Source organism: Triplophysa rosa, linkage group LG6, assembly GCF_024868665.1.
Source record: "Triplophysa rosa linkage group LG6, Trosa_1v2, whole genome shotgun sequence".
NCBI classification, from domain to species: Eukaryota; Metazoa; Chordata; class Actinopteri; order Cypriniformes; family Nemacheilidae; genus Triplophysa; species Triplophysa rosa.
Genome location: NC_079895.1, coordinates 9,557,171 through 9,576,091, shown reverse-complemented (window position 1 = coordinate 9,576,091; position 18,921 = coordinate 9,557,171). Strand labels below are relative to the sequence as shown.

The 18,921-nt window shown below is 39.5% G+C and overlaps 1 protein-coding gene across 4 annotated transcripts in view; it reads right to left on the bottom strand.

Moving 5' to 3' along the window:
* The window catches only part of ankrd44 (ankyrin repeat domain 44), a 28,891-nt gene that overhangs the window by 8,541 nt on the left and 1,429 nt on the right, over window positions 1-18,921 (bottom strand). For 3 of the 4 annotated variants that reach the window (XM_057335815.1, XM_057335816.1, XM_057335818.1), the window contains exons 2-12: window positions 13,337-13,420; window positions 12,712-12,790; window positions 12,362-12,432; window positions 11,989-12,189; window positions 10,980-11,067; window positions 10,251-10,393; window positions 9,962-10,174; window positions 9,719-9,797; window positions 9,521-9,635; window positions 9,360-9,442; window positions 8,398-8,515 (exon numbers count right to left, since the gene is read on the bottom strand). In XM_057335815.1, the coding sequence (XP_057191798.1) occupies window positions 8,398-8,515; window positions 9,360-9,442; window positions 9,521-9,635; window positions 9,719-9,797; window positions 9,962-10,174; window positions 10,251-10,393; window positions 10,980-11,067; window positions 11,989-12,189; window positions 12,362-12,432; window positions 12,712-12,790; window positions 13,337-13,420 (1,274 nt within the window). The remainder of the gene's footprint in view (window positions 1-8,397; window positions 8,516-9,359; window positions 9,443-9,520; window positions 9,636-9,718; window positions 9,798-9,961; window positions 10,175-10,250; window positions 10,394-10,979; window positions 11,068-11,988; window positions 12,190-12,361; window positions 12,433-12,711; window positions 12,791-13,336; window positions 13,421-18,921) is intronic. The other variant, XM_057335817.1, reaches the window with a different exon arrangement.

Genomic DNA, 18,921 nt, shown 5'->3' with positions numbered 1-18,921 from the left:
CTCTCTCTCTCTCTCTCAGTAATGTGGAATGTGTGAAGCTGTTGCTCAGCAGTGGAGCTGATCATAACCGCAGGGACAAGCATGGAAGGTGAGTTCTTGGTATAAGTGAGACATTTAAGTCAGAATGATTAATCGCTCGCTTTCACACATGTGCTGTTCTCAGCTGTAGTTCAGTACTAAAGTTTCTAGACAGACTGAATGCATATAAAGCATCTGTACTATGCAGTGCATTCATGAGATATGTTATAGACCTCATGTTCACAGAGAAGCACAGTTGTCTATAATTGAGTCACTCTGTGATAAATGTTGCTAAGAAATTCCACATTTCATAAATGATAATTAGAATCCAACGTTTATCAAAACATTTGTGCAAGTTTTATGAAACATTAATGTATATGTCACTTATTGTACCTTTGTAAAAGTCTCTATCAGGGTGTTTTTTTGTTTGGACAGGACCCCTCTACACTATGCAGCAGCTAGCCGTCACTTTCAGTGTCTGGAGACTTTGGTGTCCTGTGGTACCTGCATTAACGCCACTGACCAGTGGGGGCGCTCTGTCCTGCACTACGCTGCTGCATCTGATCTGGACAGGAGGTATAATAAACATTTAGACATACAGCTGCGTGCGGCCTATCGACCGTTAAAACGGTAGTTCTACTACAGTGTTAATTTCGTTAACGAAAACTATGACGAAAAGTATTCGTTAACGACATGTTTTCACTGACGAAAACGAGACGATAACTAAATAAAAATGAATGCATTATAACGAAAACTGTAATAAAAATATACTGACATTTTCGTCAACTAATAAAAACGAGACGAAAATATTCTTGTCCCACCTGGCGGACATCAGTTGCGCGCATGTGCTGCTTATCTCATATAAACGGCAGAGAGAAGTCTCTGGGAGAAGGGGAAGCACAACATGTATTCTGTGTCTCCACGCGGGTTACAAAGCGTCTTATTTTCTTCACGATCGCCGGTAAAACGCCGCAAACTTGAAGCGCGACTGCAGGCGAGTCACCCCGAAACACATTAGAAGGCAAGCTCAAGGTTTTTATATGCCATGTTAACTTAACACGAGCTGCTGCATAACGTGAAATGCAACAAAGTCAGCCAAAAGAAACCAGCGCTGTCCTCTACTGATTATAGAAGTGATGAAGTGAGTCAGAACTGTACATTCCAACCAAAGTATGTAACATGTTTGCATGACTAAAGAAATGTAATACAATTTATATAATATGTCTTTTTGAAAGCTATTCTCATTCATTGCTGTCTCAAGCAAAGACAGTGCAGCGCTTACTTCAAAGAGGCATGCCATGAGCCAATAGCCTTTGAGTGTGAGCCCTGTCAGAGCGTTTCATTGGTTGAATGAACACGCCCAACTTAACGAGTCAATTGAGTCAAATGGGACTGAATGAACTGGAACATGTCGTTCATGGTCTAATACTCTGCGTTCCAACAATGCATATCTAGTTACTGAACTTTTCTGAAAAATAAAGGTAATGACCTGGTTTAATTTTATTCTAAGGTGAAGTAAATTATGTCAAAACAGTTGAATCTTTGTATGGAACATTTAATTACACCAAGTAAATGATTTAAACCATTTAGATTTTAGTAGACTAAATATAATGTATATTTATTCGACTAAAATGTTTTTCATATTTCGTCGACTAAAACTAGACTAAAACTAAAATGATGGGGTTGACTAAAATGTGACTAAAACTAAATTGCATTTTCGTCAAAAGACTATGACTAAAACTAAATCAAAATTTGCTGTCAAAATTAACACTGCTACATAGTATGAGTGGGAGTAGGATGAATACATTTCGTACATACTTCATCCTCGTTTATTGTCATGTGACCCGTATGCTCTTTGACCTGTGACGTATTAACAGCAACTTGTACGTAGGCGTTGATAAAAGCATAATTTAGTCAAGAGAAATTCATTTACTGGCACTTACAGTTAAAAACGGACATCCACCTTAAAGTTCGTTGCTATTTTTATGTGATTTACTTTTGAAATTTGACCGTTACACGGCTCCTGTGGCATCATGGGATAGAGTAGTGTCCATCCAATGCACACTCGCAAATCTTTGCGGAAGCAGTAAACCATCGGGGTATTTCAACTGTTATTTTAATACTGAGGTTTCGGACGTACTATTTCGTGACTCATACTTATTTTCGCCTACTATATAATATGGAAGTAGGTGATTTCGGACGCAGGGACATTTTCTGACCCATTTTCAAGTCTCATTTTCTGCTAAAACAACTTTAAATGAGAGCACAAATTAAGATAGAAAAAGATGTAATTGGTGACCAAACAGCATGTAATTAACAATCGTAGATTAATATACCCCGAATAAATGAGAACGAGCTAGACCGTGGCCTAGCTGTAGTTCTACATCAGGTGAAATTGAGTGCAATGCCTGTTTTTATCTCTGGAGACTGCTCACTGCTACAGTAACACATATATCAGCGTCACCATGGCAACCCCATGCTATTTTTAAGTCTTGTGTCAATGGGGTAATTTATGTGCAGAAACCGGGGCTTTGCTTCAAGTTGATAAGGCATACAGAAACACTTCTTCCCCAGTATCTTTATCCACCTGAATATACATTAATATTTAGGATTGAACATGATGTTGCTGCTGTCCCTCTGAAACCTCGTATCTCCATAGTTTGTGATTTTTATTTTTTGCCATAAATCATTATTATTAGTCACTCTTCGTGTTTGTCGAATATTTAACCAATTAAAAGTATTAAAAAGTACTTGTCAACTTTGATTACACAGTGTTTAATCATTTAAAAAGTACAGTGTTTTTTTCACTTCCTGAAAAACAGCGAATTTGGACATACAAGGTTTTGCAAGGACAGCGACGCTATGCAATTAAGTGTACCATATGACCATACAAAAAAGTGTTTTCCTTTATTTATAATTTAACCTTATGTAAAATGTATTCTTATTTAAACATTTTATGAGGACGTTTTCTAACTTAAAGGTTATACAATCTAATTAATAATCATAAACCAAGCTAATAAGGTTCATAATGTGCTCAATATTTCAGAGTTCACCTCCTCCCACTTATTTCTGAGTGAGAAGTGTTTGTGTGCAAGATCATCAGATGGATTTGTGTGTTTGTGTGATTTCTCGGAAGGCGGCGTGTGGTCCTGGAGCCAGAGAGTGAGGGAGTTCAAGCAGAGAGAGAGAAAGAAGCAGCACAGTAAGTCCCATCAGTCCCCATCTGCTCAGCTTCATGTCTCCTCCTGACCTCCATTTACACCCACCACTCGCACCGTTTACACGTGTGCTGCACTCACGCTAAAACTTTGTGTGTGTCTGCGTGTCATCAGTTTACAGACATCGCTTTGCATCCTCACTGTGGCCCTTATTCATACTTTTTCAGTGTTTAGGTTGACATGCAGATCTGTTGTTCAAGTAATATTTATTATTTATTTATAGATTTTCTTAAATTTACAGTTCACCCAGAAATGAAAATTCTGTCTTCATTTGACATTTACTCATTCTCAAGTTGTTTCAAATCTATAAATTTGAACACCGAGAAAGATATTTGGAAGAATGCATGTAACCTAACAGTTCTTGGCCACCATTGACTACCATAGTAGGAAAAATCGCTTCATAAATGTCTTTGTTCTTTTGAACACCGAAGAAGATATTTTTAGCAATGTAGGAAAGCAAACAGTTCTGGGGCACTTTTGACTACCATTGTCAGTTTTCCTACTTTCCTACAGATTTTTGGGTGAACTGTTCCTTTAACGTGTCATTTGCCTTACGTTTATTCTTGCTTTCTGAACTTTATATATATATAAAGAGACACAAATAATGAGCTAGAAGTACAGTGCAAAATCATAAGTACCTTTGTTTACAGTTGCATATAATAACACAAGTGTACACGCAGGTGTCTAGAGTACCTGATGCAGCATAGTGCCGCCCCATCACTCAAAGATAAGCAGGGCTACAGTGCTGTACATTATGCTGCAGCGTATGGACACAGACACTGTCTGAAGCTGGTGAGGTCACTTCCTTTATCTCATTTCAATTTATTATTTACATTTGAAAATACCTTCTTTTTTTTTGTCAAACTACTGTATTAGTTAACAAAAAATGTGTGACAAAAGGTCTCTGTGAAGCTTCATACTACATGCTGGTGAAGTGAGAGAATGAATGTGTTTAATTCAGATGATCATAATAAAGTGTGATCAGCTGAGATTCTGATTTTAATTATTTGATTTTAGCTACTGGACAGAGAAGAGAACCATCAGGATGAGATGGAGGAAATCGAAACCAGAAGCCCGCTGCATCTGGCGGTGAGTCCAAACACTTTTACAGACACACACACAAAGTCGTAGTGAGGGCGAAACATGTTGACATTAAACGTTTTTCGGCAAACATTATTTGGTTGATTTATTAGCTTTTCAGATATTAAACGCTACATGATATGTCCTCGCTATTCAGTTTTTGAGACCGTTGTTGTCACCGTGTTTGTGTGTCTAGGCGTATCACGGTCATGCACAGGCTCTAGATGTGCTCTTGGAGGGTCACTGCGAGGTGGATCAGGGGGATGAAGTGGGACGGACTCCATTAGCCCTCGCTGCCCTCAGGGGTCACACTGACTGTGCTCTCACCCTCCTGAACCACGGTGCATCGCCAAGAAGCAGAGACGCTGTCCGTGGACGTACACCTATCCACCTCGCAGGTATTACACCTGTGCGTGTATCACAGTTGAATAATGAAAACTGTAGTAATATATACAGTATCAACATTATATACGATGTGGTTTTGCTCTCCAGTAATGAATGGTCATACGCCATGTGTGCGCCTCCTGCTGGAAGACTCTGATAATGCAGATCTGGTGGACACAGCAGACTCTCAGGGACAGTGAGTGATCATTTGATGTCATAAGAAAATCTGTGCGGGGACTTCTGGGAATACTTTAATTGATGACGTAATGCATTAGTGAATCATTTTTAAACCGATTCCTTTAAATGAATTTTTTTTTGCGAGATTTTGTTCATGATGACAAGTATTCGTGTCTTTAGGACCCCTCTCATGCTGGCAGTACTGGGGGGTCACGTGGATGCTGTGTCTCTACTGTTGGAGCGTGAGGCCAGNAGAGAGAGAGAGAGAGAGAGAGAGAGAGAGAGAGAGAGAGAGAGAGAGAGAGAGAGAGACAAACATTAGGAACGTGGCTACACCCCTGCAGCTTTGCCTTGAGCCGGAATGCAGACACTCTGGTCTGACAAGATAACACATAAGACAGGTGTGTATTTAACCACCTCAGACAGTTAGGCCCAATCCCAATTCTATTTTATACCCCTTCACCTACCCCTCGCCCCTTCCCCTTGAAACAGAGTGGCAAGGGGAAGGGCTAAAAACATTCCCCTAAGAACTGGGACACCTCTACTACACTGTCATACATAATTATAACACGTCACTGATCCTACGGAGATTCTGCAATGTTATCACCAGTGTTGGGCAAGTTACTCTGAAAAAGTAATTAACTACTAGTTACTAATTACATATTCAACAGGGTAATTAGATTACTGTACAAATTACTCTCTCTGAAAATTATTTAATTACTTATTATTAATTACTTCCTATATCCTACATCAACCTTGATTAGTTAAGTGATTCAAGGATAGACATGAAACGGCTCTTTTAATTCATTCAAATAAATAATATAAAACTACATAAAGTAGTATTATTAACTGACCAAATTATTACAAATGTGAGAATTATACATTAAAGCAAGGATTTTAAAGTTAGACTTTTGATTTCAATTCCACTATTGCACACACACATATTACACAAAGTATTTAGTTTAATTACATCAGAAGTAACTGTAATTAAATTACAGGAAAACATTAGAGTAATCCCTTACTTTACTGTTTCAAAGGAAAAGTAATTTAATTACCGTAACTAATTACTTAGTAACTAGTTACACCCAACACTGTTTATCACAAACTTCCAAGATGCTGCTGTCATCTGTAGTCATATCAGTTTTGTGGATTACAGCCTAAAAAGTGACCCTGAACTTTTTCTTCAAAAGCAGTTCACCACACACCCCTCTGTTCGCCGTCTCCGGAGAGCGGTCGCAAACGGGCCCGGGAAGGCGGAGCGCGTATTGATTATTAACCAATCAATCAATCAATCAATCTTTATTGTCATTGCATCGGAATGCAATGAAATTTCAGAGACTACACACGGAGGTGCTACAATACAACACAGAGGTACTACAATATGATAACCACATACACATAAGCTACAATAACCTGATCAAAATCCATGTAGAAACGTGAATGATGCAGGTAAGACAATAAAGTGCAGTTCCAAGTACAAAAAGTATTGCCCAGTCCACAAGGATTAGCATGACCAAATAGTGCAAAGCTTTCCTTAGTTCAGGGACTGGATGGCTCTTGTATAAAAACTTCTTGAAAATCTGACCGTGCGTGTTTTGATTGACCTGTATCGCCTTCCCGAGGGTAGGAGGGAAAATAGATGAGTCCTTAACAATGTTTTTTGCTCTGGATAGGTACTGAGTGTTTGCAATGTCCTGTAGTGAGGGGAGAGGGCAGCCAGTGATGTTCTGCGCAGTGTTTATGACCCTCTGTAGAGCTTTTTTGTCAGCTCCTGGTGTTTGTGATTGCATTCCGTGGATCTCTCCCTCTGTCCGGGCGGGGAGTTGGAGGGTGATCGCGAATGAGGTTGGAGGCTCGGAGCACGTTCTTGCATTTCGTGATTTTGCAGTTGTATACAGTATGTTGCGGTTCTATCGTGCAATGTTACGTTAGCAAAATTTTGCGACTTTTTATAAATGTAATTTCCACATATATTTTCTGTATTTTCCACATACCGTGCATGTTTGTATCTCCTCTTTGCCCCGCCTCTCTGAAACGCGTGGATTTTTAACAAAGCTCATCGCTCTGAAAAGCGAGGTGTGCTATGATTGGCCAGTTAACCATTGCGTAGTGATTGGTCAAATACTGCAAGCGTGTGACGGAAATGTAACGCCTCTTACCACATTTGGAACATCAGGTTCCAAAGCAATTGTACTGACAGGTACGCCCATCTTCAACTCATACCATAAACTGTTGTAGATTTGTGGGGGTGTGGTTACACGAGGTGTTTCAGGCAGGTCTGGGTGAGCATTCGCTTTTAAATAGAATGCATCTTTTGTTCCGACACCTTAATTTTTGCAATTTTACGTGTCTAATACATGCATGGGCAACTTATAACACACCAAAGACACATAAAAACACGCGTTTGCGCCATATGACCCCTTTAACATAAACAAGATGATTATTTGTTGTTTAAACCCTTACCCTTATGAGAAGCCATGTTGGAAAATTTCATACCCCTTCGTTTGAAGTGAGGTCACGAAAAATCTTCTTTTGAAGGGCTATATGGCCCCTCCTCTTACCCCTACCCTTCCAACCAAAAAAGAATCGAGACAGTGTAGGGGTAAGGGGTAGAAATGGGATTGGGCCTTAACTAGCCTGAACTCAACTAGTCCCTCTGTACAATCCTCATCCCCTTAAACCAATGCATTATTTAACTGGTTAAATCATATTTGCAGGTAATCGATTCATACTACTCATTATATTAATAATAGATTTTTGTCTAAAATTTTCCTGATTTCATTCTAAAATCTATTATACTTTTTCAGGTGGTTTAAAGGGACAGTTTACCCAAAAATTTTAATTCTTTTATCATTTATTCACTCTGATGTCCTTTCAAACCTGTATGACTTTCTTTCTTCTGCAGAACACAAAAGAAGATATTTCGAAGAACGTTTGGTAACCAAACAACATTGGGTTCCATTGACTTACATTGTATGAACACAAAACCTCAAATCTTCTTTTGTGTTCCACAAAAGAAAGGGCCATATACTGTTTTGAGTGGCATGAGGCTAAATAAATGACCATTTTTATTATGGGATAAACTTTTTCTTTAGTGTTACCGAAACATAAGTTTAGCCAATGCTGTGATATTCCGGTCTTTAACCATACAAGAAGATAGATGCCTGATTTCTACATGAAAAATAGTTGCCTTGAGCAATGCTTTACAGTTACCTGTCAAGCAAAACATTTTCACATTGCAAAAAAATTAGAATTTTGTGTTCTTGTTTTCTCGTGTTCTTGTCTTGTAAAATCCTATTTTCTTAAATGTACATGTATAAAACCTGTACACCTGTTTTAAAATACTACAGACTCAATGGCATTTTTGATCGGGCATTACAAAAAGCTACCCTTTGTACTCCAACAAGATTAGGATTTTGATGGGTTTTGATCAGCCCACCAACAACATCCGATGACACAGACATCTTTGCCACTATCCAGGAGGTAAATTCCAACGTGTTTGACCAAAACATAGACTCACCCGCCTGCAGCCGCTGCGTGCAGACACGTTCTCCCCAGGTTATCCGGAGTGTCGATTTGGAAGCCTGCAGACAGGACCGTGTCATTACTGAGAGGGCACATTATGCCATACCTCCGCCCTGAGAGGGAATGTAGGGATGGAGAGTAGGAAGACGGCGTGCGGAAGAGGAAAGTGCCCCGGGACACAGACAGCCACAATACCAGACCACAGGAGGTGATGACAACGACATGGAGAGAAAAAAAAAATAACAGAGTCAGATAAAGATAGAGAGATATAGTGAGTGAGAAAAAGAGAGAAAGAAAAAAGAAAGGATGTTAGTGCAAGAGAAACAAATAGGAGAATAGGAAAGGCAAGACAAACACACATCGCTCACGGTGAGAAAACAAATGTGTGTAACCGAAGAGTGTTTAAAAAGGACAAACTTCAACATCTATAGATTCTATGCAACAAACATACAATTAAAGTGATAGTACACCCAAAAATGACAATTCTGTCATCATTTACTACCCTCTTGTCATTTCAAACCTGAATGACTTTCTTTCTTCCACAGAACAGAAAAGATTATATTTAAAAAATGTTGGTAACCAAACAGCGCCGGCACCCATTGACTTGCATTGGAATTGTGTCCATACAATAGAAGTGAATGTGCCAGAGCTGTTCGGTTACCAGCATTCTTTAAAATATCTTCTTTTGTGTTCTGCGGAAGAAAGAAAGTCATACAATAACATTTTCTTTTTTTGGGTGAACTATCACTTTAATAAAAGCACAAAGATATAACAGGAAGCCAGAGTCTAGAAAAGATACATAATACTCAACAATTCTGACATAAAATATCTTTACCCTTTATTATATTTTATGCATTTTTATACAAGTATTTTATGCTTCTTGTATTATTTATTATATATCTATAAAATGTGTTTCCAGCTGGATGTAATGCATTCGATTTGTTGGTGAGTCAGTACCTGAGGAGAGAAGCTTCCGGCAGCAGTCGGCGTGCGCATTCAGAGCAGCGAGATGCAGGGGAAACATGCCGTGCACTCCTCTTCTGCAGAGAAACACATAATGTGTTACAAACAACAAAGAATGATGATGATTCACCAAGATTTTTACCAAAGATTCCAACCTAGTGCAGTCAGCTCCACTCGTGATTAGGGTGTTTATTAAAAGTTCATGGCCGTATCGAGCGGCGACGTGCAGCGGAGTGTTTCCGTCCTTATCGACACAATCTATCTCTCCTCCTGTATCAAAACAATCACTGTACTTGTAATGGACAGCTTCAACATGCAAATTAGCTTTATAGTCACAGTTCAGATTCAGATACCATTTTGGATGAGCGTCTGAGAGCGAGTGAATCGTCCGTGGACTGCAGTTAGGTGAAGAGGGCTCTTTCCATCACGACTCTAAAGAGACGACACAAAGGATTTCATTTGTATAAGTCCAAACAACACAATACTGATAATTCTGAAGAAAGCAGGTGGGTAGTGAAGTAAGGGGGTAGACCCCTTTTTGTCCCCGGTCCACATCTGCTTCATTGTCTGCTATAGTTGGTCGTGGTCTGACGTACCTGTACGTTGACATCGGCTCCACTGTTGACCAGGAATTCCAGACACAGGGCACCATGGGTGGACGCAGCTGCAAAGTGGAGCGGTGTAAAGCCCTTGTTATTCGGCTGACTGACGTTAGCGCCGTAATCGATCAGCTCGCTGACCACAGCGTCCTGTCCATTAAAACATGCTACATGGAGAGCTGTGTTCCCAAAGGCATTGGCTTCATCTATCTATGGGGGAAGAGAATAAATATTCTGTTGCACAAAAAAATCCTCATCAATATGTAATATATGTGTATTGTGGTACCTCGACAGCCAGGCTAAGCAGGTGTTTCACAACAGCGATCTGTCCATTAGAAGCAGCAGCATGAAGAGGTGTGTATCCTCTCTTGTCCTTGTAGCTGAGCTCGGCTCCCTGACTCACCAACAAACACACAACATCTAAATGACCTGAAGAGAAAACAGCCCAAACAGTTTTGTAAAGAGATATGTCTTCAAAACATTAAATGATATCTTGTACTCGAAGGGAGGTGTTTTGCAGAACCCTGACGTTTTAAGCATGTAACAACCAAAAGATCAAAGATCGAGAATTAAAGGTGCAATGTGAGATATTAAGGAGGATCTACGGACAGAAATGCAGTACACAACTATTTCTTCAGAGGTGTTTAAAAACCTTACATAATGAAGCGTTATGTTTTTATTATCTGAAAATTAGCTATTTTTATCTACATCCCCTTACATGGAATTCCCCATGTTGTTCCCCATGTTGTCCCCCATGTTACTACAGTAGCCCTAAACAGACAAACTGCTCTACACAGCGCATTTCGTAAATACGCTATCTCCTTCGGCAAAGAAGCGAAAACATGACAACATCATAGTCCTGTGTCATAACACCGTAGTGCTTTGAAAGGGAGGGGTGAGCGGAGCCGTTGGTTGCAATTTGTAACCTCACCACTAGATGCCGCTACTAAATTTCACAAACTAGATCTTTAATAAAAAGCCACATACATTGCTGTTTATAGAAATGTCACCTCACCCATATACGCAGCCCAGTGCAGCGCACGGCAGTCTTTCTTATCAAAAGCATTAATGTTGGCTCCCTTGGCCAAGAGGAGGCTAACCATCTGAGGAGAAAGAGAGATAAAGATGATGATGCAGAAATGGAAGATGTCAGTCACAAGCAGTTAACCATGAATCAATAATGGATCTCTTGAATCTCATATTCTTTCTGCTTTGATCTGTCATAATTTATATAATGACTTTTTAAACACCACGCTGAGTTGTTGAGAGCTCTAGAACATTTTCAGCGATGCTGGAAAATTAATATCAGTAGTCATGTGATTTCGAATCATAAGTGTAGTGTATGGTATGTAAAACATGCATACAAAACATTTGACATGGTTTTCGAGGAAGAGGAGATGTGGTTAACTTTTAAATGTTTAATGTTTAAAGTAAAATGTTTAATTTTAGATCCTGAATTTAATTCTTTGTTACCCAATTTTATACCGTTGATAAAACGGCTTTCCTGTAGCTCAGAGGTTAGAGCATGGCGCTAGCAACACCCAGGTCATGGGTTCGATCGCAGGGATTGCACATACTCGGAAACAAACGTATAGTATAATACAATGTAAGTCGCTTTGTATAAAAGTGTCTGCCAAATGCATAAATCTAAATGTAAAACCAGCATATGCTGGTTAGGTATGTTTTGAAGCATGGTAGCTGGTTTGAGCTGGTTTAAGCTGGTCATGTGTTGGTCCTTAGCTGGTTTAAGGTGGTCCTTAGCTGGTTATGAGCTGGTCCTGAGCTAGGAGCTAGCTGCTTGGGACCAGCACATGACCACTGTAAACCAGCTCAAACCAGCTAAGGACCAGCACATGACCAGCTTAAACCAGCTCAAACCAGCTACCTTGCTTCAAAACATACCTAACTAGCATATGCTGGTTTTTTCAACAGGGTACTTTGCTTCCCTTAGCCCACCTATTGGCACAGAGACACAATTTAGGTCAGCTGAGAATTACGCAATGTTTTTTTTAAACATGCAGTACCTCTGTGTGGCCGTTGAGGGCGGCGTGATGCAAAGCGGTACGTCCGCCTCGGTCAGACACGTTAACACTGCTCAGGAGCGGGATGATGACCTCAGCACAGCGTAGAGCCTTGTTAGCAGCCGCGACGTGCAGAGGAGTCTGCCAGTTTTTATCCCGCCCGTTAACATCGGCAGAATGTCGGATCAACACACGAACCGCCTCCTAGATGTGTGAGAAATAAAATGACTGAATACACCAGTAGGAGAAATACTTACAAGGCCAACAAAGTACATACAAAGTACATCCAGGACTGGAAAATACGTTTTATAATGGGTAAAGTTCCTATTAAAACATATGTCTTGGCTATGATAAGCTGTTTTATAAGCAAGCCCACCTCACTACGTGATGCCACTGCCCTGTGGAGTGGAGTCAACCACATGCTGTCTTTGGCATTGACTCGTGCCCCTAAAAACAAAGAAATACATAAAGTAATCAAACAGCAACAATCATGATAACTTAATAAATATTAGGATTTTGAAAGACGGGCTACAACTTCTAATGGTTAGATGTTCAAAGAAAGTTCACTCAAAACTTCCAATTATGTCATCATTTGACCACTCCAAAACATCATAGTTTAATGAGCTCAGTTGGTTTTGAACAGACATGTGTAGGGAATGAGATTTTATAGTATAAAGGTTCTGTGGAGGATGGGTGGGGAAGAAAGGGGGATGAAAACAGTTGTACCGGAGACAATGAGGAGCTCTGTGATCTCAGCATCTCCAAGGAAGGCAGCTGCATGAAGAGGAGCTCGCTTCTCCGTGTCCTGAGAGATAGAGAGACAGCTAGAGAGTGAGACAGATCAACGAGGACAGCAGCAAGTCTGGGTACAGAGAGACCACGCTAACCCTAAAGCTCAGTTTATACTTGTGCGTAGGACCTATGCCGTAGCCTCTACTCCGTAGGCTACGTGTCGGTTTTCATTTATACTTCTGCGTCATTGTCCGCGTCGACAGGCAATGACCACTAGGCGACAGTGTCCAGGCTATGGGCTATGGCCTAGGCCATACGCACGAGTATAAACTGAGTTTAAGGCTTTGACTGCATATGTATAAAACTGGACTGAGCACAAACATTTGGACATTGAGTTGATTCTTGATGGAGCCATCAGGGCGGATGCTGATAGACACGAAGAATAAATAAATATTCTGGGGGAAGCACGGCTTCAAAAACAATTGTTTGTCCTGTCGCCTTTGCTAAAACAAATGTATTTTTAAAAAATGTGTCTGTTCTCTATGGGATTCCTACAGCATTAATGGGACAGAGAAAGGCTAAATGTCAAATGAGAGAAACAGAAGCAGTTGATTCTTACCAGAGCATTGATGTCCTCTGATTTACATATGAGCATACGAATCTCATCAGGGTCTCCGTTAAAGATGGCTTGAACAAGGGGTGGCTGTAAAAAAAATAGCCTGACCTGTAACTGTATTTTTTATAGCAATCTACAGCCTGGAAACCAGACACAAGCTCAACACCAAGCATCTTGGTAGGCAATTTACATTTTCTTCCGAACAAATTTAAAACGTAAGACCATTAGTTCACTATAGCCCAGAAAATATAGTGGATCACATTTTGTCTTTGTGAACTTGAATCATTACAAAACATCTTTTAGTTGATATGACTAGCCGATATGAATCTTTTAGTTTATATTAAATTTATTATTGTTATGTTTAATTCCATTTGTCAGCACAAAACGAACATAGTCACAAAACCAAATTAAGAAACCACAGGCTGCTGCATTTCCATGAAATGTCAATTACAGAAAAACCCAGTCTAAAGCCACCAGGAAGCTTTTCACCACACACGGTGAAATAAAGTCATGTTTCATCTATGCAGTTATTATCTTCTGTCCTTTTTCTGGAACAAGTAAACTTATCCAACATTCAGAAACTGCCTATTATTGAGTTACTATGTTTTGCCAGATATTGGAATATTTGCTCATCAAGTTCCATACCTTAGTGGCTTTAGTCTCTTTACATTGGCTTTTTAACTATGGCTTTACATAAATATTAGGGATGTAACAATATTATCGATATCGTGTAATCGCAATAGCAAAACTGTCTCAATATTATCGTGGTCACATGACTGTATGAAACGAAAGGTCTTCCGGGCCTAACATAGAGAATGTTAGAAAAAATAATAGATGTTACCTTTGGCAAGGTCCATCTGGTGCAATTATTTTATTTTATAAAAGGGATTTGTAGGTCACATCTCATACTATAACTCATACCTCTAAGCAACAGTGATTAGAGGATAAAGAAAAAGGATGCTTATGGCACGTTTCCAAGTCATCATCTATCATTTTAAATATTGCAATAAATATTTTACTGTGGTATTATCATACAGTGAGATTTTGAAATTGTTACATCCCTCATAAATATTTCGTTCACAAAAGTGACCCACTAAGAGCATAGTTGGCTTTATATCGACATGTTGAGAAACTGCTTTTGGCGTCCTGAGAAGCACGGCCTCATGGTCCATCTTCACTATCTCACCAAATAAAGCTATAAAAGCTAAGAAATAACTTTAATAAAACAATATGTTGCGGAACACCTGCAGTACCACACCGACACCTCTTGGGGTCACGGACCCCCTGTTGAAGACCCCTGCCATACATTATTTTGCCAGCATAACAAATCACATGATAATCTGAGACATTCGTGGGATAAGAGGCCGTATGAAAGTAAGGTGGCTGCCTGGTAAGAGATCAAATTGACTGTATATGCATTTCCTGTGTCTCTGCAATAACCCCCACCATCACACTTCCTGTTTCTTAATTTCACCTTCTCAGAAACGACACAGAGGAAGCGTGGAAAGCATTTTCACTTCCGCTATACAACAGAACACATGCAGTCAGTCGGACCAGCATGCAAGCTAACTCAACCTAAACCCAGGGCTACTTCATAAACACACAGTCTCAGACGTGTTGTTTTATTCACTAACTCTCTTTAACACACACATGCATTGCAAATAAACTCTCTGAGTTTTGTTTTTAGATCTGCTCTCAGAGGTAGAAACAGGCCATCTCACTTCTCACCCACTCACTTCAAACTCATTTTATCATCCATAAAAAACATCCCTGCTCTGCCAGTTTACCACAAGCCATCAGTCATTTCTGTAACTCAGCTCTCTAAAAGCAACAAACCGCTGAAAAATTTCCTGCAACTTCACACGGATGACTGAAAGAAAATGACCAAAATCTTAAATCAGACGTCAAAGATATGAAGAGCGAGTCAATAAAAACTCCAATGTGTTGCTCCAAATACTCCCTAACGGTTATTAGATTACCTCAGAGATTACATATTTTTGTATGCAAACCCCAGAAGCGAGTTAGCATTTTAGCACTTCCGGTTCCATTTCTCCTAAGTCTAAAGATCGTTTCATCAGACGCGCGCGCGCACGCCTGACCTCCAGTTAACTTCCGGTTTGTGTTTGGCTAGTGTCTAATAATATAACCATTTATATTTAATTTAATTTATGTTAATATTAATTTATATTATTATTTTACTGTACAATAATTGTATTGAATAAACGATTTGTTGAATTTTGTTGTATGTTCATTTTATCAAATAAACAATTTGTTGAATGGGTCCTGTAGTTTTGACGCATTTAAAGGGGTCATATGACATGGCTAAAATGAATATTATCTTTGTTTTAGATGTAATGCAATGTGTATACATGATTTAAGGTTCAAAAACGCTGCATTTTCCACATACCGTGCATGTTTGTATCTCCTCTTTGCCCCGCCTCTCTGAAACGTGCAGATATTTTACAAAGCTCATCGCTCTGAAAAGCGAGGTGTGCTATGATTGGCCAGTTAACCAGTGCGTAGAGATTGGTCGAATACTGCAAGCGTGACGGAAATGTAACGCCTCTTACCATATTTGGACATCAGGTTCCAAAGCAATTGTACTGACAGGTACGCCCATCTCACTTGCGTATACATTTGGGCGGTCTGAGGACAAATCATACCATAAACTGTTGTAGATTTGTGGGGGTGTGGTTACACGAGGCATTTCAGGCAGGTCTGGGTGAGCATTCGCTTTTAGATAGAATGCATCTTTTGTTCAGACACTTTAATTTTTGCAATTTTACGTGTCTAATACATGCATGGGCAACTTATAACACACCAAAGACACAGAAAAACACGTATTCGCGCCATATGACCCCTTTAAACAAACCGTTGAGCGGTCGAGCTTGGTATCGCAGTCTAAATTAAAAATATTGAAGAGACAAGATTAGCCAAGTTACGGTTCTTCTCGGTTTGTTGTTCTTTTCGGTTATCAGAAATAATCTACAGGCACACAATTGTTTGTGAATGTGTACCGGAAGTTAAGCTGGGGTCACAAAAGTGTGCATGCGCAGTAACGTTTGTTTATGTTGTTAAGATGAAACCGTCTATATACGTTTTTTAATGGTTTTTGGTAAATCGCCTGAAATAAGATCTGTGATTAACAAAACCTCTAACTATTTTCACATTTTAATCTATGACATAAAACACACCAGTTATAACCCGCTCATGATTTAAAAGCTTATTGTGTATTAAAAACGGTGGTTACTAAAACCGACTACATCCTTTGGCAAGGACATTAGACGTCGTCTTGCATATAATCTCACAAATTACTTACCAGGGAACACATTTTTAATAAAGTTTGAAAAAGATGTCGGAGGCTTGGTGGTGGTGACGTTGATATCGAGCGACTGTGGTGTAGTCTGTTTAGCCTCATGTTAGCTTTTTCCTTCTGGCAATTGTATTTAGGCTTCAAGTTCAAAAGCAACAAATGTTGTGTCAATTTGTAAATATGATCATGATACTAGATCATGTGTAAACTAAACATCATAAAACTTTGTTAATCACAGATCTTATTTTTGCAATCTTCCAAAAGTCTATGGGAAAAATGCATAGGCTTCCCGTCGACGGAACCAGTGTGGCATTAACTTCCGGGTTGGCCTACAAAAATACACCATCTCTGAAGTAGTTTACTCAAATCTTATAGCGCTACAGCATATTGTCGTCCACAACAATATGCTTCTCATTTGTTTCAAATTGTATTCAAAGCAATATCAGGAGAGACATAAAAAAATATATATTTAAATTGAATCATAAATGAAAACTCTATTTAGTCTCCTGAATTATGAAAGAGCACCTCCGGACAAAGTAGAACAAAAGCCAAGATTGCCGAAACACTACGCGAGAACATAATGTCAATATCACTATGTGATATCGCCTCTGTCTTACATACACCAGCACACAGCTTCTCTCTCAAAGGACAGAGAACACAACAGTTGGTGGCTGTGCAGCATGACAACAGTGCTGTCTGTGTAATGGCACCGCAGGGCTTGTGGACGAGGTTGCTGAGTACTGGCACAAGCAAAGAACTAGATGCAGCTCATCACAAATGAGGACATTCCCCGACCTCCCAGTGCTGCTCCATGCCAAAACCAAACACTCAAACACTGAGCCATTGTTGACATGTGTTAGCCTACACGGCCTTCCCCCACTCCCTATCCCCTCCACTGCCTAAAAGGGCCAATAAGAGTGAGCCAGACTTCGACAATAGCCAATGAGGGGAGAGGGTTTCTCTACTTTTGACAGAGCACTGCAGACTTTTTTGTGTCTTCTTCAAAACAAAGCAGACAGACTCCTCACGAATCGTGACTTTGAGGAACTACTGATGGAGCGCAACACGTGAATTGCAAAATTAAAATGCGGTTCCCTTTATGTCTGAAAGATTTGCATTTGGCTACAAATTGATTTCGGGATTATGTTGAGTTTTATTAAAACTCATCATAAAATTCTTTAGAATATAAACTAAAGTAAAGGGCTGGAAAAAAATGCATGCATTTATACTGAAGTACATAACTGAACTGACGGAAGCCTTGCATTATAAAAGTCTGTATAACCCGTAAACACAGCAGCCCTCATTTTCCCCTCTATCTCTCTGAACTTGTGTCATGTAGCCCTCTGAGACTGCAAAAAGCATGAGAGGGGGGAATGTTGGGATTCAACAACTTCCTGTTCTTTTCCTCTTTGGGGCAAATAACAAAATACAACCATAAACATTCTTACCACTCAGAAATGAACTTGTTAAAAACATGTCGTGGTTTTAAACAAAAGTTAAGATCTATAATCTGTGGAATGCTGTCCATTTTCACGGAAAACTATTTGGACTCGTTTCTCAGTTTGTAAAAACAAACAAGAACTTCATTTACAGAAGTGAATCTAAAATAGTAGTCTATGGGGCAAGACACTGTTAAGGAATTAAAGGCATAGTTCACCCAAAAACATTTTTTGTCATCATTTCCTCACCCTCATGTCATTCCCAACCTGTTTGACTTTTTTCTGTCTGCAAAACACAAAAGAAGATATTTTTAAGAACGTTGGTAACCAAACAACATTAGCCACACTTGACTCGCATTGTATGGACACAAAACAACAAAGACTTAAAATATCTTCTTTTGTGCTCCCAGAAGAAAGAGTCATTTACAGGTTTGAATGACATGAGGGTGAATAAATGATGACAGAATTTTTATCCCTTTAATATCCTGGAATTCAAATTTTGTGAGTGACGAGTCTGGATTATTTTCTTTATTAATCAACAGCATGACACATGCCTGCCGACTAGTTTAATTTGTTTTAATCCCAGAACATTCCTTTAACAATGAAATGTAGTGTGCAAGGTCATAAAACCATTCCTGTAAAGCAGGCCTATGTTAACTAGAGACATATGCTAAACTATTACTAAAGATTAAGATTTAATCTACAAGAACTATAGTCTCACAGCGGAAAAATATCTCAACCTTGGCATGAAGTCCATGGGAATGACAGACATCAAGCTGCAAGTCGCAAGGACAGCTTCCTCAAACATTTGCAATGACGTCTAGGTATGAAGGTAT